General features: G+C 49.1%; 1 protein-coding gene across 1 annotated transcript; it reads right to left on the bottom strand.

Moving 5' to 3' along the window:
- Positions 1-1475: 1475 nt before the first annotated feature.
- On the bottom strand, positions 1476-27117 carry USP39 (ubiquitin specific peptidase 39). Its single transcript, XM_048829553.2, has 13 exons — positions 26784-27117; positions 25682-25751; positions 24557-24651; positions 23098-23234; positions 20011-20163; positions 18725-18950; positions 17509-17586; positions 16391-16458; positions 8775-8963; positions 8347-8489; positions 6962-7097; positions 6246-6332; positions 1476-2051 (listed from the first exon to the last, which is right to left on the bottom strand). Exons 1-13 carry the CDS (start codon positions 27100-27102, stop codon positions 2004-2006), a joined length of 1749 nt encoding a protein of 582 aa, XP_048685510.2. The 5' UTR covers positions 27103-27117; the 3' UTR covers positions 1476-2003.
- Positions 27118-27398: the final 281 nt, after the last annotated feature.

Here is a 27398-nt window from a genome sequence, read left to right as displayed (position 1 = left end):
ACAGTGACTGAAGAGCCTCTCTAGACACAGACTTGCATCAGCTTAGTTCCAGCTGTGCCAGCCCCTGTGGACAGCCTGTAGCTTAGAGTCAAATCCTGGCTCTTATCAAGTGCTTTTCATCAAAGCACTTTAGAGAGGTCAGTGCCATCAACCCATTTTAAGGATGAGGGAACTGAGGCACAGACAGACAGTGACTTGCCCAAGGTCACTGTGCAGGCCAGCAGCAGAACCGGCACTCGAACCCAGGTCTCAAGTCCCAGCTCAATGCTCCCTCCACTAGGCCACACTGCCTCTCTCAAAGCAAGTGCCCACAGTGCCGTCTGAAACCAGTGTCAAACCACACCTTCGATTACACCGGAGCAGGAACAAGGCCTAAGAGGAGGATTATAGCACAACAGGGTGAAACCAAGAGGGTAGGGGAATTGCTGGCTTAAACACAGGAAGGACAGTTCTCACACTTACTGCCACCAAGCCCTGAATGTGTCCCATCATCCTCTGCCCACCCTTCCCATGCCCTGGGAACCCAGAGCCATACACAGGAAGCAGAGGCTGGGCAGGAAAGCAGGCCATTTACATAGTGGCAGAGGGAAGGCAGCAGGCCTCAGGAGCAGCCTCCTGAGCGGATACGCTCCATACACGCACCACCCGCCGCAGGGCTCCTCCAGGGCCTGCCTCTGCAGAGTCTCCAACATGCAGCAGCAAAAGGGTTACGTGCCTTTGTTTCCATACTGACACAAACAGCCCTGTCACTTCTGACTTGCTAAAGCCACAGTGACCAGCTTCCACCTGCTATCTCCCACCATCAGCAGCTGAGACTTTTCCATCAACAGGCTCGTTGGACCGCTTCAAAGAGACCGTGGGACCGCTTCAAAGAGACCCCAGCGGTTTGGTTCCACTCTGACCCCCTCAGATGTGGTGGGCGAGCGCTCCTCCCCTTCTGAAGGGCGCCCCCACACCCCACCAGCACCTTCTCCAGGGGAGACAGGCGCACAACAGGAAGAGGCCGAGAGCAGTTAGGGGAGCTACGCCCAGCCCCCCAAGGGTACTGGGGTGCCTGAGTCCCATCCATTTCAATAGGAGTTTGGTACCCAAATACCTGGGAGGGTCTGGCCCCTGCTGGCTCCCTAGGAAAATGGGAGCTGGGAGCGGAGAGGGGCCCTCTCACGATCCTTAAGGGGAGACCCTGGATCCAGGGAAAGGAGTTGTGCCTCGTTTAGAAGAGGAGGGGAGAGGATGCGCTTGGGCAGTTTGTAAAGGAGGCACTCGAAGAGAAGCTGGGCTAGGTGGGAAAGCCCTGCCAAACTCCAGCAGTCAATGGCAGCGCTCTGACAGGGTGTGTGAGATCCCACACTCCTCCTGGCCCCACCCACCGCTGTGGGGCAGCACAGGGGCTTGGCCGCAACTCCTGAGTGGAGACAGAAGCAGGCGCACGGAACAGATGGGATTTCAGAAGCAATGAGGCCAGGCGAGGGAAATAAAAAACAGGCCTGAACTCCTTTAATGCACATGAGGAAGCAGAACTGGCAAGTAGAAGAGGGGCCGTTCCTGCTCCAGGCCTCGCTAGTCACTGTGCCCGGGGCACGGTCTGCTCCAGCCACCAGCCAGCGGCAGTGCAGCTGGAATGGGGACGTCAGTGAGACATGAAATGAGGGGAACAGCCTGGGTTCCCTGAAGAGTTTTCCAGACAGACAGCTGCCTGCGATAGCCGAGATCGGCTTCCTCTGCCACGGGCAACACAGGCCAGTGTTTGCTGGGGCCTGTGCGCAGCCAGAGAGCAGCTGAGCAGCAAAAGGGCACTGGGTGATGCAAGACTCCATCCCACTGTGCCCTCAGAGGCTGGTGGAGAAGCTGATCGGGCTGAGTCCTGCTGGCACGTACTGTGGATTGTGCTAGACCAGGGATGAGAAGCACCATCCAGCTGCGGGTGGCAGGCAGCATCCCAGTCTCTCCCCCGAAACCCGGGAGAGGATGGTGGAAAACAACTGTGGCACTCCGCTCTCCTCTCACGCCCCCTGCTGGTTGGTCTCATCCTCATCCCGCCTCTTCCAGATCTGCAAAGAGAAAAGAAACCCATCACTTTGGGGTTCATTTCCTGCCCTCAGCAGAGCTCAGGAAGGCAGCATGGCCGAGTGGAAAAGGCACAGGGCGGCAGTCAGGAAAGCCAGGCTCTGCTACTGACTAAAGCTGACTCCGAGTGACCTTGGGCAAGGCACTTGTGCCTCAGTTTCCCCTTCTGTAAAATGGGGATACTCCCTCACTAACCCCCCTGCAGTTCTTATCTGGGCCCCGTCACCACAGTATCCAAGCACTTCACAATCTAGAGGGTACATATCCTCTCACCGCCACAAGGCCAGGCAGTGCCCCTCTGCAGATGGGGAACTGAGAACATCAAATAACTTGCCCAGGGATTTCCCCCTTCAATACATTCACCCCCTTAGGGAAGGGAGAGCTCCATATCCTAGTAGAGAGGATAGGAAGGGAGTTGGTAGAGCACAGACAGGAGCTAGCGAGGAACAGTCACACATTACTGAGTCCCATTTAAACACAACCAGCTGAGTATTGACAAAATGAACAAGTGCTTCTATACAAATGCTACACGTCTAAATTCTAAAATGGGTGAACTGAAGTGCCAGGCCTGAATGAGGGTATCGCTATAACAGGCATCGTGGAAAAAGGATGGAATGAGAACCATCAACGGGAAGTGGTAAAAGCAGGGTTCAGAATATCTAGGAATGACAGAGTAGGTCACGCTAGTGGGGGGATGGCACTGCATAGAGGCAAATAAAGTAAACATCTGAAATGAATCAAGCTGTGCCATACAATCTCTAGGGACAGAAATTCCACGCTTAAACAATGCATGTATAACAGTTGGGACATACTACCGACCACCTGACCAGGATGGTGGTGATGACTGGGAAACGTTCAGGGAGATTAGAGAGGCTACAAAAGCAGAAAACGCAATAATGGGGGATTTCAACTATCCCCGTATTGACTGGGTCCATGTCACCTCAGGACAGGATGCAGAGATAAAGTTTCCAAACACCATAAATGACTGCTTTTTGGAGCAGCTAATCCTGGAACCCACAAGGGGAGAGGTAATGCTTGATTTAGTCTTAAATGGAGCACAGAATCTGGTCCAAGAGGCGAATCTAGCTGAACACACGATAATAGAGACCATAAATTTAACTTCCTTGCAGGGGGAAAAATGCCAACAAAACCCATCACAGTAGTATTTAACTTCAAAAGGGGAACCACACAAAAATGAGGAAGCTAGTTAAACAGAAATGAAAAGGAACAGTCACAAGGGTGAAATGCCTGTGAGCTGCATGGAGACTATTTAAAACACCACAATAGAGGGCCAAACTAAATGTATACCCTCAAATAAAATAAATAAGAGGACCAAAATAATGCCACCAGGGCTAAATAGCAGAGTAAAAGGATGCAGGCAAAAAGGGTACTTTAAAAATTGAAAGTTAAATCCTACTAAGCAAAATACAAAGGAGCATAAACTCTGGAAAGTCAAGTGTAAAAGTATAAGGCAGGCCAAGAAAAAATTTGAAGAGCAACTAGCTAAGGAGACACAAACAGCAAAAATGTTTAAAGTACATCAAAAGCAGAGAGCCTGCCTAAGAGTCAGTGGGGCCACTGGACAATCGAGGTGCTAGAGGAACACTCAAGGAAGACATGGCCACTACGGAGAAGCTAAATGAATGCTTTACATGGGTCTTCACTGCAGAGAATATGCAGCGAGATCCCAACATGAGCCATTCTTTTTAGGTGACAAATCTGAGGAACTGTCCAAGAGGTGTCAGCAGAGGAGGTTTTTGACCAAATTGAGAACAATAAAAAAAAAACACCGAGACCAGATGGTATCACCCCAGAGTTCTGAAGGAACTCAAATGTGAAACTGCAGAACTACTAACTGTGGTCTGTGACCTATCGGTTAAATCAGCCTCTGGACCAGATGCCTGGAGGTTAGCTCCTGTGACACCTATTTTTAAGAAAACGTTCCAGAGGCGATCCTGGCAATTACAGCCCAGTAAGCCTGACCTCAGTACCAGGCAAATTGGCTGAAACGATAGTAAACAACAGAATATCTCGAGTCTGATCAAACACAGTATGTTGGGGGAAGAGTCAACATGGCTTTTATAAAGGGAAATCATGCCTCACCAATCTGTTAGAATTCTTTGAGGGAGTCAACAAGCACGTGGACAAGGGTGTATATCTGGACTTTCAAAAAGCCTTTGACAAGGTCCTTCACCAAAGGCTCTTAAGAAAAGTAAGTAGTCGTGGGATAAGCGGGAAGGTTCTCTCATGGGTCACTAACTGGTTAAAAGACAGAAAACAATGGTCAGTTTTCACGATGGAGCGAGGTAAATTGCAGGGTTCCCCAAGTATACGTACTGGGACGTGTGCTGTTCAACATATTAATAAATTATCTGGAAAAGGGGGTGAACAGTGAGATGGCAAAATTTGCAGAATTACTCAAGACAGTTAAGACCAAGGGTGACTGCAAAGAGCTATAAAAAAAATCTCACAAAACTGCGTGACCGGGCAACAAAATGGCAGATGAAATTCAATGTTGATAAATGCAAAGTAATGCACCTTGGAAACATAATCCCAACTATATGTAAAAAACTGCGGGGTCTAAATTAGCTGTTACCACTCAAGAAAGATCTTGGCGTCATCATGGACAGTTTTCTGAAAACATCTGCTCAATGTGCAGCAGCAGTCAAAAATCTTAAGAGCCTGTTAGGATCCATTAGGAAAGGGAAAGATAAGAAGAGAGAAAATATTACGTCACTATATTCAGCCACGGTGTGTCCACACCTTGAATACTGCGTGCAGTTCTGGTTGCTTCATCTCAAAAATGGTACACTGGCATTAGAAAACACACAGGGAAGGGCAACAAAAACGATGAGGGGTGTGGAACAGCTTCCATACGAGGAGAGACTAAAAAGAGTGGGACTGTTCAGCTTAGAAGAGGCGACTAAGGGGGCAATGCGATAGAGGTCTATAAATCATGATGGGTGTGGAGAGAGTGACTAGGGGAGTGTTATTTACTCCTCCTCCTAACACAAGAACCAGGGGTCACCCTAAGGGGGCAGCAGGTTTAAAACAAAGAATGGAAGTACTTCCTCACACAACGCACAGTCAGCCTGTGGAATTTGTTACCAGGGGATGTTGTGAAGGCCAAAAGAAATATAACTGGGTTCAAAAGAGAATTAGATCAGTTCCTGGGTGATAGGTCCATCAACAGCTATTAGCGAAGATGGTCAGGGACGCAACTCCCTAAGCCTTTTACTGCCAGAAGCTGGGACTGGATGATGGGAATGGATCATTCAATAATTGCCCTTTTCTATTCATTCCCTCTGAAGCACCTAGCACTGGCCACTGTCAGAAGACAGGACACTAGGCTAGATGGACCATGGGTCTGACCCAGTCTGGCCATTCTTGTGAGTTTGTGATAGAGCCAGGAATTGAACTTGGCTCTCCTTAGCCCCAGGCTAGTGACCTGACCACTGGGCAATCCAGCCACCCTTTGGGCTGTACAGATGAGAAGTATTACTAAGTATTACTTTGTATTACTAAGTATTACTAAGTATTACTTTGAGTTCCACTTGCTAAATTCAGGCTGCCACTCCCTGCCTCAGGACACACAAGGCTGCTGTAGGCCCCTCTGTGTGCAGGGACTCAAATGCTGCCTGCCTGAGAAGTTTATCATCCCCACACCTTTGTTCTACCACATCATTTATCCCATTAAGTCATTACTGACTTGCTGACCAGAGCCCATGGGCTGCCGCCGCATCCCAGAGTGCAACAGCACTGTCCACATCACGGGCATGCTGCATGAGAGGAACAGGAACATGACCACCAGCACAGGTGTGACAACAACGCCTCCCCCATGTCCCATCATTGCACCACGGGGTCAGCACTTACCATAGGCGCTGAATGACTCATCACACACACAGCCCTCCTTCTCACACAGGGACCACCACTTCCTTCCCCGAGGGCCTCAGCCTGCGCACCATGCTAGAGCAGCTGCGGCAAAGCAAGTTTGCTTTAAATAGCTCTGCAAAAGCAACTCACATCTGCTGTGCTGTGCAGAGACCTGGGACAGCAGGAAAGCCAGCAGAGCTCACCTGGTCAGGTCACCAGGGATTTGTATATTCCCTCAGATGTAGAACGAGTCACCCCATGCAGTGGAATAGACAGCCCGGCGCTGAAGGGAACAGTGCACTTACCTGGATATAGGCCTCTGAGAGCGTTATCATCTGGGGCAGGATATCGGTCACCTGTAAGTCTTGCAGCTCATACCACTTGCCCGTGCCCTGCCAAAAGCCATTGCAAAAGGGGTGAGGAGAGTTGTGACAGCAGGTCTTACCATGGCGCTAGTTCTGACCCACCAGGCTCCAGCATGGTGCCAGAGATCCACTCTGCCCAGCCTCTTGCTTTGAGCCTCGCCATAGCAACAGAGCAAAGCATGCACTAGGAAGTTCATCCCCAGCTACCCGAGCAATCATCCATATTGGCACCAAGCAACAAGCACAGAAGCCCAGGGGCGGGCAAACTGCTTTCCCAGCACATCGCAGCAAGATGCGTCTGGACTGGGGGAGCAGGTTATGGCCAGCTGCTACCTGAGGTCAGTTGTGGGGCTATTCAGGGAGCAGAGTTGCTGGGGCAAGCCCTAAGTGCTGCCCTCGGCTGCTGTGCAGGCTGGAGAACGAACTGGGGAGAGCTCCTCACCTCCCGGCTACAACAGCTGCGAGAGATCAGCCTTAGGCAGCGAGTTAGTGTCAGCCATCCTCTGCGTGGGCTAAATCCCCCAGAGACTGGAGCAGTCACACCCCAAGGGAACACTGCAAGCCACTGGGCTAGCAGGGACGAGGGGAGCTGTGCATGCTACTCCAGCCCCCACAGTGTCCAGCAGACACTGAACCCCACCCCTTCGGTCACGCACGTGATGCAGCACGTGAATTCTGTAGGAGCCCTCGGTGGGTTTCCCATCATGCACGATGTTGGCGATAAGGTCATAGGTGGTGTTCTTGTGCACGGCCTGCACCTCCTCAGACAGGTACTCCCGGAGATCCACGTTCCTGCAGCAGGAGGAACAGCAGCATTGTGAGTGCAAGGGGCAAGCTGCACTAGGCCCTGAAAAGGCAGGGAGTTCCAGTGTGCCCCTGTACATTGCATGCTGATGCCCCGGGGGCCAGCTCCTTAGCTACCTGAGATTGCAGTCACCAAGCTGTCAGCCCCACATTCATGTAAATCAGAACAAAGCACCCAGCTTTCCTCATGGAGTCACTTATTGCCGAGCCTGTCCCTTCTGTTGCCATGCAAGGCTGGATCACCAGCACACAGAAGAAAACCCAGCACTGCTCTAGAACAAGGAGGGAGGATATGCTCTGGCCAAGACCAGTCTGCACAGTTCAGTTGGAAGCTGCACAGATCATTTTTAATACTCAAAGCAAAAGAGAAAGACGACTTTTCTGGCCACCAGAAAAGGGCAGTAGCCAAACGCCATGTTCCCCATTAGTCATAACTGGATGCGTTGTGCCACCCCTGCCCTAGCACCCATTCAAACAGGGAGTTCCACTCCGGAGGCTGTATAAAGGTCAGCTCCACATGGACGCACAACACGCCGGCCTACAAGCTCCAGGTGCAGAATAGCCGACTGCACGTGGGACTGCAGCCAAGAGGGGCCCAAACAAGACCTCACACGGCTGAGCTCCATTGGTGTCTGTATCTACAGTCCCCCCCCAGACAGTGCTGAGGTCATCCTCAACAGACCCCTAGGAGGCAGGGAAGGATCACCCATTTTACAGAAGAGGAAACTGAGGCACAGCAAAGGAAGGCATTTGCCCAGGGTCACACAGGGAGTTTGTGGCAGAACCGGGAACTGATCTCAGGTCTCCAGAGTCCAAGTCCTGTGCTCACCCACAAGCCACTCCTTCCATCACAACTCAGTGCTTGGTATCAGCACGCCTGCATGGCCTGTACAGAGTGAGTGTTTGCTAAACAGGGCTGTTTGCCAGGGTCGAGTGTCCATGTAAGTAATATGTTTCTAGCCAAACAGGCCTAGCTGCTAACCAACGCCTGGAGGGAATCCTTAGAGGATCAGGGAGCAACCAACCAATATATCCCACAAGGGTGTAATCTGCACCAGCTCCTGGCAGCACCATTCAGGCGCCAACGCCCATCTGCTGCCACCTGGAGACGGGCTGCATTGGGGCTCATCCCCTGCAGACGAACTCTGTTCTCAGAGTGAGTGCCGCAGCTCCCAGAGCCAGGGGTTTTCTATAGAAAGCACAGACGGAGCTGCAGCCCCCCCCAGCTGGTACTTACGTGATGGGGAAGTTGACGATAGTGGGGTTCTTCTCCACAAAGAAGTTGTTCTTGGTGAACCTCTTGATGCAGAAGATGAGGTAGGGAGGCAGCTTGGTCAGCTGGAAACGCTTGAGGAAATTCTCCTTGTAGGTTTTATACTCCTGGAGCAAGAACAGAGACACACAACCCTCAGCAACCAGAGACCCACACATGGCCAGGGCAGAGGTACCACACGGATAGGAGAGCACACCAGCCCTCACTCCACGCTACCAGCACCAACAATGCTGCCTTAGATCTGCCAGGCGCCTTAGCACATTTGTTGCTGCCCCCCAAACACAAGCTGCACTGCAGAGCAGAAGCGTCTAATAGGGACAGGCAGCAGGGAAGTGTGCCTCTAGACGCAGGAGGGCAGCAGTGCAGGAGAGTCAGGGAAGGGGCGGAGTTACCTTCTCAGTGATGCCGTTGAACTTGGCCAGGATGTTGAAGAGCGGAACCTGGGGGATGATCAGCTGCTCCTTCTCATCCTTGTACAGCGGAGCAGTGGGGAGGTCGAGGGTCAGGTACATGAAGGTGGATTCCACCATTGTCTCCTGGTACTCGTCATTTTGCAGCAGCTGCTCCTTCTCCTCTGCTGGCTGAGGGGAGGCAGGGACACAACCACCTGGGTTAGCACAGCAAAGCACTGTGGGACAGACAGACCTAACCCATACATTTTGGGAGACGGTGAGACATTGGTGAGGCCTCATCTGGAGTAGTGTGTCAAGTTTTGGGCCCCACACAACAAGAAGGATGTGGAAACATTGGAAAGAGTCCAGCGGAGGGCAACAAAAATGATTAGGGGACTGGAACACATGAGTTATGAGGAGAGGCTGAGGGAACTGGGATTGTTTAGTCTGCGGAAAAGAAGAATGAGGGGGGATTTGATAGTTGCTTTCAACTACCTGAAAGGGGGTTCCAAAGAAGATGGATCTAGACTGTTCTCAGTGGTAGCTGATGACAGAACAAGGAGTAATGATCTCAAGTTGCAGTGGGGGAGGTTTAGGTTGGATGTTAGGAAAAACTTTTTCACTAGGAGGGTGGTGAAGCACTGGAATGCGTTACCTAGGGAGGTGGTGGAATCTCCTTCCTTAGATATTTTTAAGGTCAGGCTTGACAAAGCCCTGGCTGGGATGATTAGTTGGGGACTGGTCCTGCTTTGAGCAGGGGGTTGGACTAGATGACCTCCTGAGGTCCCTTCCAACCCTGATATTCTATGATTCTGTGGAGCCCAGAGTTAATACAGTGTGCACTACCTACAGCTAGCCATAGTGTAAGTTCCCTCTAAGGATCCACTGCCACCCCAGCCCCAACCTGCATCGCCTTCCATTCCAATCTTCAGCAGCCATGCATCCGATGAAGTGAGCTGTAGCTCACGAAAGCTTATGCTCAAATAAATTGGTTAGTCTCTAAGATGCCACAAGTCCTCCTTTTCTTTTTGCGAATACAGACTAACACGGCTGTTACTCTGAAACCTATCATTAAGAAAAGACTATCCCTGCTACATTATATGAGGACATCAGCCCTGATCCTGCAAGGAAACCCACAAGGCTTTGCCTGCATGACTTTCCGGTAGGATGAGGGCCTTGGTGAGGGGGAGCTTTGGAACTGAACCAATTTCACTAGAATAACTCCAGCTTTGACCCCTAGCTCTGCAGCAGGTGCAGGACTGGGACATCTTTGCACCACCAGCCCCAGCACAAAACCAGGTCCGCTACACAGCATCAAGTGTTCATCTCATATCAGCCAGCTCCATCTGTGAACTGTTTTTCTACAGCGTTTGCAGCTACTGCTATTTCCCCAGCGTAAGGAAACCTATGATCTGAAACAGACACCAGAAATCGAACCACAGAGTTAATCTACACATGCACCAAACCAAGACCAGCTGCCATAGACGGCTCATGGTCTCTTCTAATTGAATAGCAAATTCAAGTGACGTGTCTCAGAAGGGCCTACCCCCCTCCCACTCCAGCAGTCCTGCAGTGACTCCTGCAGGCTGCACAGCTTGCTCTGAAGCAGAGATCTGTAGCCGCAGCTTTTAGTTTTGGCTTGTGGCCCAATGTTTCCCCTGAGAAGTTGGCCTGTTATACAATCAGACTCCATGGTAGTTTTTTCAGGGGATGCAGGGGTCAGAACTGTGAATGGAACCTCACGGTTTGTAGCACTGAAGAGAGAAAAACTGCATCTCTCTTGTCTATTTAGACCATAAGCTTTTAAGGAGCAGGGATTGTCTTACTATGTGTCTATGAAGTGCCCAGCACAATGGGGGCCTGATCTCAGCTGGGGGCCTCTGAAAGCCACTGCAATACAAATAAATAATAATGTCGCTCCATTCCGAATAGAACATACCATATTTGTAATGTAAAAGTTTCCAGCACCGCTGAGGAATGAAAGTGCCTCCTGTACCCTTGAATGGACAATACTGTATGTGAGGCTAGTCTAGGACAGATGCATTAAGTTTTGGCACCATCTAGTGGCAATACTGTGTAGTGTCCCCCAAATGGACATGGAAAGTCCACAAGAAGAAGAAAAAGAAAGCAAAACTTAATAGCTGAGCAAATCATTCCCAGAGGGCTCACCATCTGTTACCCTCTGGCCCCTACACAAAACTCCAAATATGTTGACCAACTCTGTAGAAGGACTTCAGAAAAACTGGGGAACTCTCTCTGGCACCTTACGTACTCCAGAAGGGGCTACCTCAAACCAGGAATCACCACACACTCCCACATACTGGAAGGGGGGAAAAAAAAATCTGGAACCTACCTAGAGATTATGCAAGAAACCCAAAACAACAATCAAAACCCACAAGGACAGCCATCCAAAACAGAAAGCAGAACCAACCACAACTCCACAAGCCACAGAACACCATCTCTGGGAGAAACCATAGAACCAAGACCCAAGTGGACACAACGCGACAACCCCATCGTCATCAATTTATCAAGACTAACCCCCAACTCTCCAAGGGACTGAACTTGTGCCCCCCAACGGAACCAGACACCATACTAACATGTGGACAGCTAAAAGAATTCTTTCGCCGACTCCATCTCAAAGAATTCTTCCACACCACCACCACCCACAATTACTAGGTCCCCACTGACAGTCATACACAAAAATAACCATCTGACTGGACACCCCAGAACAGATGAAACCACACACTTGATCATTACATTGATTGCTTTAGGAAGTTCACTGTGAAATCCTTGCATAATGACAGGTTTCAGAGTAACAGCCGTGTTAGTCTGTATTCACAAAAAGAAAAGGAGTACTTGTGGCACCTTAGAGACTAACCAATTTATTTGAGCATGAGCTTTTGTGAGCTACAGCTCACTTCATCAGATGAACATCTGATGAAGTGAGCTGTAGCTCATGAAAGCTCATGCTCAAATAAATTGGTTAGTCTCTAAGGTGCCACAAGTACTCCTTTTCTTTTTGTGAAATCCTTAAACATCACATCCACCACTGACTATCACTCGACCAGCTATACAGTCTCTGAAACCCAGCCTCCAGATAGCGACCAGACCAACAGACAAAGGGAATGCCATCACAGTCCTCCACCATGACAATTATGTTAATGAGGACAAGCAACTCTCCACCACCACCTGCTATAAAGAACTCAAAGAAGACCCCACGCCACAGTTCAGTCAGGAATTGAAGGATACTATCAAATCCTTCCCCAAACAACTCCAAGAGAAACTCTTCAATCTCATCCCCCTTGAACCCTCCCGCGGGACCTTCTACCTGCTTCCCAAGATACACACAAGCAAGGGAACCCAGGCAAACCCATCGTATCTGGCCACAGCACTCTGACTGAAGGGATATCAGGACTCATAGAAACCATCCTCAAACCACTCAACATGCAAAGGGCCAGCTTCCTCCTGGACACAACCAACTTCTTCTAGGAACTCTGCAACAGTAACCACTTCCCTCAGAATGCCACTCTTACCACCATGGATGTCACCTCCTTATACACCACCACTGCTCCCAATGACAGCATCACGGCCCACCTCCACTATCTACAATGGACAACAACTCACCCCTTTCACCCTCACCCATAACAACTTTACATCAGCAACAATTTGTCCAAAGACCATGGGAACAGCCATGGGTACTAGGACAGCTCCTGAGCATGCCAGCCTCTTCATGGACCACGTTGAGGAAGAATTTCTGAACAAATGCACCATGAAACCAGCGATATTCCTGAGATACATCTCTGATATTTTCATCCTCTGGACAGACGATCTGAACCCCCTCAAATTTCCACACAACTACAACCACCATTACCCATCCATTAAACTCACCCTGGAAAGCTTCCAGCATCAGCTTCAACAATGTAGCCTCACACACAACTACATACAAGATCACCACACTTACTTTCACAGACCTCTCTTCTGGCCTTCATACAACCCCCCAATCTTGCCAAGGTCATCATCAGAAACAAACTCCCCACAGACCAGGCCCCATTAACCAAAGCAGCACCAGACCCTGCTAGAACAGATGCAAAACTTGCAGACATATCTCCACTGCTATGATGATCAGTACTCCCCACAACACACCACTCAAGATCCATGGGTCCTACACATGCCTGTCACAACATGTGGAGTACCTCAGCCAGTGCACTAAATGCCCAACAACTGCGTGAGTGAAACCAGTGAAATCATTGCGCTCTCCAGTGAACTCACACAGAAAAGTGATAAAAGACAAAAACACTATCACTCATGAGCAAACACTTTTCACAAAGCGATCACTCCCTATCTGACCTCTCAGTCCGAATCCTCAAAGGAAACCTGCACAGCACCTTCAAACGACGAGTCGGGGAGCCTACATTCATAACTTTGCTAAATACTAAAAATCATGGACTTGATAAAGACACTGGATTTCTGGCTAATTACAACAATCGATAACCCTCTAATCCCCCTTTTTTGTCTTATGACTGCAGGTTTTATGACTGCACATTTCACCTTGAATGGTCTCTTACCACACTCATTACTCCTTATGCTAAACAACCGGTTCCACCTTGTATTTAGCTGCGACACAGAGTACCTTTCCCAGCCCTGAAGAGCTCTGTGTAAGCTTGAAAGGTTGTCTCTTTCACTAACAGAAGTTGGTCCAATAGAAGATAAGACCTCACCCACCCTGCCTCTCTAGTGTCTCTAAGCAACTTCAGATCATCTATGCTCCCATCCCAGTAGAACTGGGTACAAGGAAAGGGTCGCAGACTAGACAGGTCCGCCCTGATCCTGTATTACGACAGTCTTGGATAGCAAACCTTCATTGCTGGACATCTCTTTCATTGGCTCTGCAATGGGCAATGCAGACACAAGGATAACAGGGTTGGGGGAGGTGATCTGCTTTCTCTGTAGCTCCTCTAAGTGCCTCTGCAGCCTCCACTAGAATTTCCTATAGCATGCATGGCTAGAAAGGGTTAAACATCCTGCAAAATAAATAACCGTCAAAAGACATGTGGGGAGAGAATGTTTGTGTTTCTGTGTATTTACATATGTATGAGTAGGGTTGACAATGTAACCAACAGTCCCTATCTCTGCTGTATTCTGATAATTCAGAGATGGAAAGAACATCCTAGCATTTAAATGAACTGTAAACACGGGATATCTCTGTATTCATCTCTCTTTGAAATGTATAGCAAATAATCTGTGAATGGTTTCAGAGGAACAGCCGTGTTAGTCTGTATTCGCAAAAAGAAAAGGAGTACTTGTGGCACCTTAGAGACTAACCAATTTATTTGAGCATGAGCTTTCATGAGCTACAGCAGTTTCCACGGTATACATCTGATGAAGTGAGCTGTAGCTCACGAAAGCTCATACTCAAATAAATTGGTTAGTCTCTAAGGTGCCACAAGTACTCCTTTTCTTTTTGCAATCTGTGAATGGTGGAGGAAAAAGCAAATGGCCTTATGTTAATTCTATAGTTAAGTACCGGTGATGGACCTCCTTCAAAGTCATGCTAATTACCTTTTGAACTCCAACTTGTCAAAAGACATGAAATTATATAAAAGATCCTTGGGTCCTGATTCTGTCATCTCAGATCTGCTTAGGTTTCATTAGGAAAGGTTGAATCGCAAGACTGAGGTCCCAGTTATGCTGGTACCCCCTGAATATGATATTTGGACATTGGACTATAACCTATGAATTATTTCTGAAAGAAATCTGTGCAACTACAAAGCTCATCATCTCTGCTATGAATCTGCACCTCAGTGAATTGAGCTCATGTCTGTATGTATATTGATCTTTTAACCATTCTCTCTTGTTTTTTAATAAATTTTAGTTTAGTTAATAAGAATTGGCTATAGTGTGTATTTGGGTAAGATCTGAAACATTTAATAACCCGGGAGGTAATGCGTCCAATCCTTTGGGATTGGTAGAACCTTTTCTTTTATATGATGAAATAAGATTTACAGAAATTTTCATCATATTTTATGTAGGTGCCTGGATGGAGGCCTGAGGCTGGATCATAGAATCATAGAATATCAGGGTTGGAAGGGACCCCAGAAGGTCATCTAGTCCAACCCCCTGCTCGAAGCAGGACCAATTCCCAGTTAAATCATCCCAGCCAGGGCTTTGTCAAGCCTGACCTTAAAAACCTCTAAGGAAGGAGATTCTACCACCTCCCTAGGGAACCCATTCCAGTGTTTCACCACCCTCTTAGTGAAAAAGTTTTTCCTAATATCCAATCTAAACCTCCCCCACTGCAACTTGAGACCATTACTCCTCGTTCTGTCATCTGCTACCATTGAGAACAGTCTAGAGCCATCCTCTTTGGAACCCCCTTTCAGGTAGTTGAAAGCAGCTATCAAATCCCCCCTCATTCTTCTCTTCTGCAGGCTAAACAATCCCAGCTCCCTCAGCCTCTCCTCATAACTCATGTGTTCCAGACCCCTAATCATTTTTGTTGCCCTTCGCTGGACTCTCTCCAATTTATCCACATCCTTCTTGTGGTGTGGGGCCCAAAACTGGACACAGTACTCCAGATGAGGCCTCACCAATGTCGAATAGAGGGGAACGATCACGTCCCTCGATCTGCTCGCTATGCCCCTACTTATACATCCCAAAATGCCATTGGCCTTCTTGGCAACAAGGGCACACTGCTGACTCATATCCAGCTTCTCGTCCACTGTCACCCCTAGGTCCTTTTCCGCAGAACTGCTGCCTAGCCATTCGGTCCCTAGTCTGTAGCTGTGCATTGGGTTCTTCCGTCCTAAGTGCAGGACCCCGCACTTATCCTTATTGAACCTCATCAGATTTCTTTTGGCCCAATCCTCCAATTTGTCTAGGTCCTTCTGTATCCTATCCCTCCCCTCCAGCGTATCTACCACTCCTCCCAGTTTAGTATCATCCGCAAATTTGCTAAGAGTGCAATCCACACCATCCTCCAGATCATTTATGAAGACATTGAACAAAACCGGCCCCAGGACCGACCCTTGGGGCACTCCACTTGATACCGGCTGCCAACTAGACATGGAGCCATTGATCACTACCCGTTGAGCCCGACAATCTAGCCAGCTTTCTACCCACCTTATAGTGCATTCATCCAGCCCATACTTCCTTAACTTGCTGACAAGAATACTGTGGGAGACCGTGTCAAAAGCTTTGCTAAAGTCAAGAAACAATACATCCACTGCTTTCCCTTCATCCACAGAACCAGTAATCTCATCATAAAAGGCGATTAGATTAGTCAGATCACATTAAGGGAACTGTGTTGTTTGGACTTCGAGTAACAAGTAAGGTAATAAGGCAGCTGTTTTATGCTGGCTTCCAATACTTAGATTCATGAATATCCACCAGCTTTATGGGGATTATCTGCCCCATTCTTTGCAGTTCACCCTAATTGAGTGACAATAGCTGGCCCCCAGTCACAAGCAGTAACGCCCAGGAACTGTACAGCAACAGGCCTGCTGGGGAGTGCATGTGTGGCACGCCCCCCAATGCAACCATGGGATCCGCTGCTCCTGGACCTTCCTTCTGTGAAGGATGGGCACAAACCCAGAGAGGTCAGGACCAAGTTAACTCACCAGGTCAGGGTGTGGAAGCTTTTTGGTAAAGATCCGCATGGAGCCTTGGAACACGTCGGTCACAATGGCTGTGAAAACACACACACACACAGAGCAAAAAACCGTTACAAGTGATCAAGTAGAGCTCTGAAGAGAAGGCTCTGGTCTGAAAGCCAGTTGTGATGCATCCCAGTTGCTGGGGCAGTGCAAATTCCCAAGACAGAAAGCTCCTGAGACCAGCACATGCAGAAACAGCACGTTCAGAGGAACGTGTGAAATGTACAAGAGCTGCACAGGAAACAGATTGCTGGACGTGGTTTTCTTGTCATGGGTTTCTTGCCTTGACTGTTACACTGCACTGAACGATTAGAGAAGAGAATGCTGAGGGAACGTGTGGCTAACAGACAGGTGCCAGGGAGTGAGCCGCTGGCTGCACTGCTGAAATCACCAAGATTACTTTAGGAATCTGAAGTAAAGAAGCCAGCATCTTCAGTTGGAATCTGTATGGGGAAGAGATGGTTTAACCAGGGTTAAGAGCTCAGCAGCTCCATCTGAAGTGGGAAGAATCCTAACTTGGAGAGTTGAGACAAAAGGGCCAAGCTGAGGAAGTCTTTGCTCTGGTAGGAGTTTTGTGTGGGCTGGTGCAGGGGTTTGGGGGGTGGAGGGAGGGTTGAATACAAAGTCGGAGGAAAGAGGATGTGCTAGAAACCCCACTTAGTTACCACAGATGAGATTTTTTTATCTGGATTTAGTTACTTCAAAGTGGTCATCTTATTTTTGAAAGCCTGGTTCGTTTCGGACTCTTTACAATTGTAAATATTCCAACTAACTTGTGAATACATGCCAATATCTCTTCTCCTTTTACACTGTGGCTGCTGTTTGAAACAAGCATTAGGAGCGCACAGGAAACTCACTTGCCTCTGAAACAAACCAAGTATCTTAGGATGGAATCTGGGGGGGAGGCCTTAGCTGAGAGATTTATTTTTGGTTTTTCTTTTTTAACAAGCAAAGTAAAATTGTTAACTTCGTGGACACCTATTCTCCAGAGAATCCACATCAGCACATGCTAGGCCAAACATGATTTAACATCTGGTTAAAGAAGCAGCAGTTGCAGAAACACCATCATTTCCCCAACTTACTCTTTTTCTTCTTCTTTGTCCCACCAAGAGCAGAGTGCAAGGCATTTAGAAACCAGGAGAGGAAGTCAACGCCATCACCTGAAGACAGGAAGACACTGAGGAAAATGAGTCAGGGCAACAAAGCAATAGAGAAAACCAACACTGAAGGAGTTTACACAGAGACAGTGAGTTAAACTCCTTTCCCCGTATCCTGACGGGTTTCAGAGTAACAGCTGTGTTAGTCTGTATTCGCAAAAAGAAAAGGAGTACTTGTGGCACCTTAGAGACTAACCAATTTATTTGAGCATAAGCTTTCGTGAGCTACAGCTCACTTATGCTCAAATAAATTGGTTAGTCTCTAAGGTGCCACAAGTCCTCCTTTTCTTTCCCTGTATCCTGTTATCTGGCACCTCATGACGGCAATCACAATGAAAAGTGTTTAATGCTCTGCCAGTTCAACCTCATACTGCTGCTCCATAAGGAACCTGGCATGCCACAGCCACGGCCCATCATGCTGGTCTGTATTAGCTCACTGTTTCCTCATGCTTCCCTGTCTGTCTGTCCCCACCTGCTGTCTCCTGTCCCAAACTTATCTGTAAGGCCTTTGTGGGCAGGGACCACCTTTTTGTTCTATGTCTGTACAGCACTTCAGATGAAGGAGGACTGGTCCATGACTTAGGTGCTACTGCAGTACACATATATATCCTGGCACAGTTGGGGCTGGGAGGGTCACAGAGCTGGCTGCTCTCAGCATTCAGACAGCACAGAATGTCCATTTCATACTCAGGAGAGAATCACATTAGAATCCAAGTGGAGGAAATCCAAAGAGAAAAATCAAGATGTGATTTGAAGTCCATTGCTTCACAGACCTTGAGGGCTAGGAACGAATGCTTTATACAAGGCAGGAAGAGCAGATTGCAAGTGGTAAAAAGCATTCATTTTCAGCTCTGCAGTTTTGCAAGAATTCGGGTCTCTCATCCATCGCAGGTCCGTTGATCTAGCATTGTTCTGATCCTGGCCCAGGGACAAACACGTATCACCCAGGACCTCAGACTAGCATGAGTGTGAGCTCTGCTTTACCCTCTGCAGTGTCACACTGCAGATAATGCATGAAATCCCCTTCCCAGTGCAACCCACCCTCCCAGTGTGCAAACCACTGCTCCAGGCAACCATGTTTTAGGGCTCTGCTGCATGGCTGAAGGAAAAGAGCGTGCTAAAGATCTCCCCTTGGTCTCACCTTGCTTGGTAATCTGGAAGGTCTTCTTACTGCACAGGACCACGGCCTGCAGCATTTCATGGGGAGAGACGTGAGCCTTGAAATTTCGGGGGTTCCACAGCTTCCTCATCAACTCTCCAAACCTCTGGACGAGCAGGAACATGATGTCCCCTGGTGGGCGCTTGATGTTCCTGTAGTTCTCCTCCTCCAGGAAGTAGTTCCGCAGAGGTGGGACGTTAGACAGGGCCTGGGCACACACATTCAAAGGTCAGTGGCAAAGCGATCACTCAGCCCAGCACGCCCACAGACAGAAGGTCCAGAGCTCTCCAAACCTCTAGCCTGATTTGATTCCAAGCCAATGAAGACTGATTAAGTACAAGCCGATAAACGGATTGTGCTTCCTGTAGAAACATGCTTCAGGTGAAGGATTCCCTTGTACTCCCACAGGACATGAGGATAAGGGGCAGAGAAAATCTGCAGAGATTCAAATTCTCATGCAAGATAATTTAATATTTTGGCTCTATATACAGAGATCTAGATCAATGGTAACTTTGGAGAACGTATATAGATAATATCTTTTTTGCCATATTTTGTTGTAGGAATAATTTATTATTTCAGTACTTACGATACAGTTAAATTAAAAGGGAAGAAAAGCCCCACAATTGTTCTCAAAAGCATGGCACCATGCCAGCAGACACATTTGTACAATGCTCTCCCACTCAGACACTGATGTGGCCCACATTAAGTTAGCTTTGCACGTGGGAATTCCCCAGCAATTAACTAAACAAAGGTTTCAGAGGAACAGCCGTGTTAGTCTGTATTCGCAAAAAGAAAAGGAGTACTTGTGGCACCTTAGAGACTAACCAATTTATTTGAGCATGAGCTTTCGTGAGCTACAGCTCACTTCATCAGATCAGATGAAGTGAGCTGTAGCTCACGAAAGCTCATGCTCAAATAAATTGGTTAGTCTCTAAGGTGCCACAAGTACTCCTTTTCTTTTAACTAAACAAAGGTTTTAAATCTAAGAGACCCAGTTTTTGGCCAACCTAGATAAAGAGTCCAACTGGCTTACAATGGAGCAAGCTGCAGACACTCCTTTTGACCACAGAGGCACAGGCCAAAGAGAGTACAAATCTCAGCATGCAATCAGGAGTCCATCTTGAGCCAAGAAAAGTGGACACATCATTCCACTCATCCCGAGGGAGGGTGGGTGTGAAATGTAGAACCTCTGGGGCGGGGGGGAATGCACATAGTTTGCCCACTCTTTATGCTTCTCCCCACAGATTGCAGGACGACAGCTATTGTACCTGGAGTACTGCATTGGCATAGTCATTGGCCTTGATGTTGTTCAGCCCCACAATGCCAGGCAGGTAAGTGGTGCCATCATATGCCCGCGAAAGTTTGGCTTGTTTGTCCAAATTGGCAATTTGCTGCTTGGTGAAAGTGGGCTTCAACACATACTGAAAAAGAAAGGTAGTAAGCCAGTCATCTTTAGAATTAAGAGCTTCTTTACATCAGCTCCTGGGATCTGACTTCCAGCACCATGTTCCATATTTATTACTGGGTGATATTTCCAGGACAGGTTTATTCCAACTAATTTATCACTTGAAAGGGGCACCCAATTCTAAGTGATCAGAATTAAGATTTTGAAAAAATAAGGTTTTAACAAAATGTAAGACCAACATGAGTTTCCTCCTGTCTTTTAAATTTCACTGGAAACAGTTTTAAATAATATACATGCCCAAAAGCATTTACAGCACAAACATTAGGGCAGCAGTGTCTAAAGGGAAACTGATGATAAATGGAAGTGGAACAGATTCCATTAATTTGCTCTGGCCAAGCAAGGAAAATGCAAAAAGGGAAATAAACAGAGTGAGAAAATCTGTATTTTTAAAATTCAGTGTGAAGAATGCAAAGTCCTCCCTGTAACTGAAGTAAAGACATCTGTAAGCTCAAAGTGCCCCTAGAACATCACCAGTACCCTGGCATGAAAAGACACATACCCAACACTGAAAGGCCTAGGGACTCATGGGGCAGATCACACTGGACAATTAGGATGGTCAGCATCTTCAGACATGAAAGGTTAAATACCTAATGACTATAGTTATAACAATGTAAGCCACCTTGCATTGACCTATTTATGTAAATGTCTACATTCAGATTTGTCTCCCAACAATGTAATCGCACTGTTACAGCGATGCAGTAAAACCACCTCCTCGAATGGTGTTGAGCCATGGTCAACCTACAGAGGCTGAAACAGTACAAGTGTACACATTGTGCAATCTAGGTCAACCCCTACAGTCCTCCAGCAGCTATCCTGCAACACCTGACAAGTGACTGCTCTAGTCACAATTGTGAACTTCACTGCCCAGTAGTCTAGAATCATAGAATATCAGGGTTGGAAGGGACCTCAGGAGGTCATCTAGTCCAACCCCCTGCTCAAAGCAGGACCAATCCCCAAATAAGTCATCCCACCCAGGGTTTTGTCAAGCCTGATCTTAAAAACCTCTAAGGAAGGAGATTCCACCACCTCCCTAGGTAACCCATTCCAGTGTTTCACCACCCACCCAGTGAAAAAGTTTTTTCTAACATCCAACCTAAACCTCCCCCACTGCAACTTGAGACCATTACTCCTCGTTCTGCAATCTGGTACCACTGAGAACAGTGTAGATCCATCCTCTTTGGAACCCCCTTTCAGGTAGTTGAAAGCAGCTATCAAATCCCTCCTCATTCTTTTCTTCTGCAGACTAAATAATCCCAGTTCCCTCAGCCTCTCCTCATAAGTCATGTGCTCCAGCCCCCATTTTTGTTGCCCTCCGCTGGACTCTTTCCAATGTTTCCACATCCTTCATGTCGTTTGGGGCCCAAAACTGGACACAGTACTTCAGATGAGGCCTCACCAATGCCAAATAGAGGGGAATGATCACGTCCCTCAATCTGCTGCCAATGCCCCTACTTATGCAGCCCAAAATGCCATTAGCCTTCTTGGCAACAAGGGCACACTGTTGACTCATATCCAGCTTCTCGTCCACTGTAACCCCTAGGTCTTTTTCTGCAGAACTGTTGCCCAGCCACTTGGTCCCTAGTCTGTAGCAGTGCATTGGATTCTTCCATCCTAAGTGCAGGACTCTGCACTTGTCCTTGTTGAACCTCATCAGATTTCTTTTCGCCCAATCCTCTAATTTGTCTAGGTCCCTCTGTATCCTATCCCTACGCTCCAGCAGATCTACCACTCCTCCCAGTTTAGTGTCATCTGCAAACTTGCTGAGGGTGCAATCCACACCATCCTCCAGATCATTAATGAAGATACTGAACAAAACCGGCCCCAGGACCGACCCTTGGAGCACACCGCTTGATACCGGCTGCCAATTGGACATGGAGCCATTGATCACTACCCGACGATCTAGCCAGCTTTCTATCCACCTTATAGTCCATTCATCCAGCCCATACTACTTTAACATGCTGGTTAGAATACTGTGGGAGACCGTATCAAAAGTCACGGAAACCGGGAGCCACACCCCAATTAAAACACCCCACCTATTTTCAAAATGCTTTTCCCCGACTGTCTGGCTTGGCGAGCACACCTCGCAATTCCCCCTTGTTGTGTGCAGCTGTCCGACTGACCAAACTGGCTACACACTCTAGACACACTCCTTCCTGCAGCAGGCAGGAGGTATTGAATCTCCTGGGCCTGTGGGGCAAAGAGGCTGTGCAGAGACAGCTCCAGACCAGCCGCAGAAACATGGACATCTACAAAAAATTGCAGAGGAGGTGAAGGGGTTTGACAGGGATCAACAGCAGTGCTGCGTGAAAGCGAAGGACCAGGGCTAGGTTAAGCTACAGACGGGGACCAAGGCACAGAGAGATTCAATGACTGACCAAGTCATACACGAGTCTGAGGCAGGAATTGAACCTGAGTCTCTGGATAATGCCTTAGCCACTGCCCCATCCTTCCTCTTCCGATAATGCTTCATTCATAACAGCTCTGCCCCTAATTCCCACAATATCCTGCTGATGCCTTTGGCAGACTGCTCCTTTCTACTGCAAAAATTCCTGGGCCTGGGGACACATGTATCCAGCCCGTACTCTGCATACAGCATCACAAGCAACCATCTAATTCAGGCCCTTCTACCCCAAACACACAGTGAGTTACAGGAGCAATTCCACCAGCTCTTCTGGTCTGACCAAGTCTATCCTGTCCCCATGGAAATCAATGGGCAGGTGCATATCTGAACCACACAGTACAACAGGCAGTGTGCCCATGCAGGTACAAACTGAACTGTATCCTCGAAGAGCACATTCTTATGCCCGCCAATGTGAGAGGAGGGAGTCACCTTCCTCCCTTCCCCTCTGCCTGTGCACTACTGACAGCAAAACTCCAGAAGGCAACGTACAGTGATGTCCTCCAGCGAGGAGTCAATGATCTCATAGTTGTCTGGCAGACAGTAGAACTTGAGCGTGTGGAGGTTCAGAAAGACGTGATGGCTGAACTGTACGCTGTGAATGTAAGCATGAGACTTCAACCCACGGCCTGTGGAAGGGACAAAAAAGGCAGGTCAGGAACATGGAGCGCAGCAACAGAAGCCAAAGGGACAGCACGGACTAGATGTCCAATGGCTTAAACTTCACTGCAAAGGAAACTGATGAGCTGGACAAACAGAATTTCCAGGGTTTGCTCTCTATACCTTGAGCGGTATTTGGTTTTGTCCTTCACTGGCGTATGTTCAGGAAACTACGTGAACTATTAAGAGAAAAATGTTGCCTTCTGCAAGTGCTGAGCAGCAGCATGGACTGCAGCAATTGTTTTAATGATATCTCCACTACAGAGGTGCAGCATGCTGCATTGCTACCGACACCTCACCTCAGTTCATTCCCTCCCTAGAGAGAGGTTGGCTGTGCGCTAGAGGAAGATTGCTCAGCCCTCTAGAAACAGGAACAAGTGGAGGAAATCACAGACTCTCAAAGGCAAGAGTGAACTCTGGGAAAGCAATACATAGCCTTCCTCAAGCAGAGAGGTGACAGAGGATGGTGGGGATATGGTTGTATCGTATCACGGGTGCACATGGTGCTTTACAGATCAAGTAAAACAAGTTTACAATCCAAAAAGAGAATCCCAGAGACCTCCACACCCCACCCTCATTGTTAATTTTATTCAGGGGGAATACATTAGAATCCTCCGGTTTTAGACACTTTTGCTGAACATCTAACCCACCTGAGGCCTATTCCCAGGTGTAACTGCAATTTTTGGGGGGGTATTTTGAAGGAAAATAAATGTTGAAACAGCTACACATGCTCAGGAGGTAAATTTCCATAAAGGCAGGGTGGGATTTAGCTACAAAAACCCTGGGATCCAGTCAGAGGATTCCTGCCAATGTTAAAATGGGAGCCTTGTTGCAACACTGACAATTAGTTTCCCCACATTCAGTTACTTACCACACTATTTTCTTATAAACAGCACATGGCTTCAGTAAAATGAAATAAGCCACTGGCCATGTTGATTTCAAGGGGACTTTGAAAAGAAGGAACCATAGAACAGCACCTAAACACGTGTTTAGACGAGCAATAAATCCATGCAGAACTGACCTCCAGCCACTCACATGTACTATATCCCCTGCACAAGCCACAGCAATGGTTAAGAACAGGATCTGCCACGTTCTGACAGTGATTTGAAGGTAAAATAGCTTTAGAATTTCAGGGCCCACAGGAAAAGGCAAAAGACAATTCCCACTTAAAACAAATGAAATGTCCTTCTCTTTAAGTGAACCCCGAAGTGTTCAAATAGCCGGGGTAACACCCCCATTCAGTGCTTCTGTTTGCTGCAGAGGCAGGTATACAGCACAGCAGTGAACTCACCCTGGAAGTATTTCCCACACACCAGGCAAGCATAGACGTTTATATGCGAGAGTGAGATGGAGCACAGCTTCTCAAAGTCAAAGTCCAGAACACTCCTGAAACGGCAGGTTAATAGCAAGTTAGCAGAGCTACCCTGAAACAGTCAGACAAATATTGCCTACCCAATGGTCCCCTCCAATCCTACATTCTCATGAATCTGACAGAACTCAAGAGAACCATGCACAATAGAAAAATTATCACGTGTGACCCACACTACAGTACTGGAAGGCTGCTTGGTACCATGCTGCACGTGACAGTACCTCAAATATGAGAGAGCCCCTTCCTCCCGGTTCTGGGCTCTCACAGGAACTAAGATCTCATATCATTTTAAAAATCAGAACTGCATCTCAATCCTGACATGCATCATCCCTTGCTATTCCAGTCCTGCTCCTCCTGCTGGCATTATTAAACCTTTGCGGATGCAGCTCACTCCTGCCCTATAGCAACAGCTACTATTCCAATCTTGAGCAGATACCGCTATTCCAGAAACAGTTGTGGTTCTTTGTAGGCACTAGATAGGGCCTAATACATTCACAGACATTTATGTATCTAGTACTAACCAAGAGCTAGGCCAGTGGGTACGTAGAGGTCTTCCAGGGGGTGCATCAACTCATTTCGATATTTTTCTAGTTTTACAACAGGCTACATAAAAAGCACTAGCGAAGTCAGTACAAACTAAAATTTCAAACTGTATTTTCCACTGAATGCATCCAATGAAGTGAGCTATAGCTCACAAAAGCTTATGCTCAAATAAATTGGTTAGTCTCTAAGGTGCCACAAGTCCTCCTTTTCTTTTTTCAAACAGACAATGACTTGTTTGTAAAGTAAATACAATATTTATATTACAATTGATTTAAACATGAGAAAGTCAGCAATTTTTCAGTATTAGTGGGCCGTGACACTTCTGTATTTTTATGCCTGATTTTGTAAGCAAGCAGTTTTTAAGTGAGGTGAAGTTGGAATATGCAAGACAAATCAGACTGCTGAAAGGGGTACCAGGAGTCTGGAAAAGCTGAGAACCACTGTACTAGGCCAGTACTCTGCCATGCCCTGTGTTACAAGTGTTTGCTTTGTCTCTATACTGACCTGTTAATAGTGTCCAGGTATGGGCAGTGTCTGCTGCGCCGGTCCTCGGGGTCAAATCGGCCATATCTCACTGGAACAAAGACCCACACAAATGGATTAGAAACAACTCAAGCATCACTCCCAGGTCTAAGGAAATTAACAGTTTTCCTGAAGTGGTACCTGCCACTGAAAAGCAAGGGAGAAACCCCAAAACCACATAGCATTTCCTCAGGAGAAAATAACCCATGCAGGCTGCTGGGAGCATGACACCAGCACTCCATACTCTGCAAGGGCTGCCTACCCGAGAGCACCAGTTACACTGACTAAAGAACCTGAACTGGGATAACTAGCTTGAGAAACGACCTCTTCCCCCTTGTTCCTCACCTGGGTGAAAGCATTTCCTCCTAAAAATCAAACCTTCTATCCGCAATGCTCAGAACTTCGCACTTGGGGAGGGCAAAGCCAGGTTAGCATCACCAACCCCACCTCAACCACAGGGACGCAAAGGCACCACGTTGGGGAAGGGATCCGAGTTTGGTCAGCGGATCTGGCAAGGGCTAGAACAGAACCCAGCTCGGACAACCCCCGCCAAAGCGACTTCGGCAGCTGGGGTCCGAGGGCCCAGCCAGACGCGGCTCCAGCAGAGCGCTCTGGCCCCGGGGCGTCGGGGCTGCGAAGCCAGCGAGGCGAGAGCATGGGCTGGGGGTGCCCAGCGCTGACCCATCCCCATTCTCCACCGCAGAGCTCCCCTAACCCCCCAGGGGACGCCCCCCCCGCCGGCCCGGGGACCCCCGCCCCCCCCGCCCCGGCCCGGGGACCCCCGCCCCCAGCCCCGGCCCGGGGACCCGCCGCCCCCAGCCCCCCCCGCCGGCCCGGGGACCCCCGCCCCCAGCCCGGGGACCCCCGCCCCCCCAGCCCCGGCCCGGGGACCCCCGCCCCCAGCCCGGGGACCCCCGCCCCCAGCCCCGGCCCGGGGACCCCCGCCCCCCCCGCCGGCCCCGGGACCCCCGCCCCGGCCCGGGGACCCCCGCCGGCCCGGGGACCCCCGCCCCCAGCCCCGGCTCAAGGACCCGCCGGCCCCGGGACCCCCGCCCCCAGCCCCGGCTCAAGGACCCGCCGCCACCTGCCGGCTCCGGCTCCGGCTCCTCCTCGGCCTCGGCCTCGCGCTCCCGCTTGGCCCGGGGCGGCCCGTCCTCGGGCTCGCGCTTCACCCGGACCCGCTCGGGCTCCGCCTCGCGCTTCCCTCGGGAGGAGCCGCGCGACGCCGCCGGCTCCCGCCTCACCCGGCCCGAGCTCCGCGGGGGCGCCCGGGCCTCCCGCTCCCGCTCCCGCTTCACCCGGCCGGACATCCCGGGCCGCGTCCAAGCGCTGCTGCGCACGCGCGCCCACAGGCCCCCGGCGCCTTTGCCCTCCCCCACCCGCATGTGCAGCAACAGACGCATGCGCACAGCCGTCCAAAGGGAGGCGCGAGGATCAGTTTGGCGCCTGCGCACTCTTACAGCGAGAGGCCACCCGTCCTTTCGCGCAGGCGCATTGGTTTCTGTCCGCTCCGTGTTTGTGGGGTGGGCCGACCGCCGCTCTTCTCGGAGTTACCATTTAAAGAGACAGTGTCTCCTTTATGCAGCGATTATTGGCAATGGCACCCTGGGGCTGTGCGGCCTCCCTCTGTCCCGCAGGTGTCTGCGCTGCTGCCCCTTGCCTCCGCTCCTGTCGGGCTTCCCCTGCCCCTGCCCCTGTG

Source organism: Caretta caretta, chromosome 26 (genome assembly GCF_965140235.1).
Source record: "Caretta caretta isolate rCarCar2 chromosome 26, rCarCar1.hap1, whole genome shotgun sequence".
Taxonomy (NCBI): Eukaryota; Metazoa; Chordata; order Testudines; family Cheloniidae; genus Caretta; species Caretta caretta.
Note: the sequence above shows the minus strand (reverse complement) of the source record. Positions and strands in the feature narration are given on the sequence as shown.

Coding starts and splice junctions, on each gene's coding strand:
- USP39 (XM_048829553.2), bottom strand. CDS start 27,102: ATGCGTCTGTTGCTGCACATGCGGGTGGGGGAGGGCAAAGGCGCCGGG. Junction 25,752..26,783: donor GCCGGAGCCGGAGCCGGCAG/GTGGCGGCGGGT, acceptor TCTTTGTTCCAG/TGAGATATGGCCGATTTGAC. Junction 2,052..6,245: donor TCTCAGAGGCCTATATCCAG/GTAAGTGCACTG, acceptor TTCTCTTTGCAG/ATCTGGAAGAGGCGGGATGA.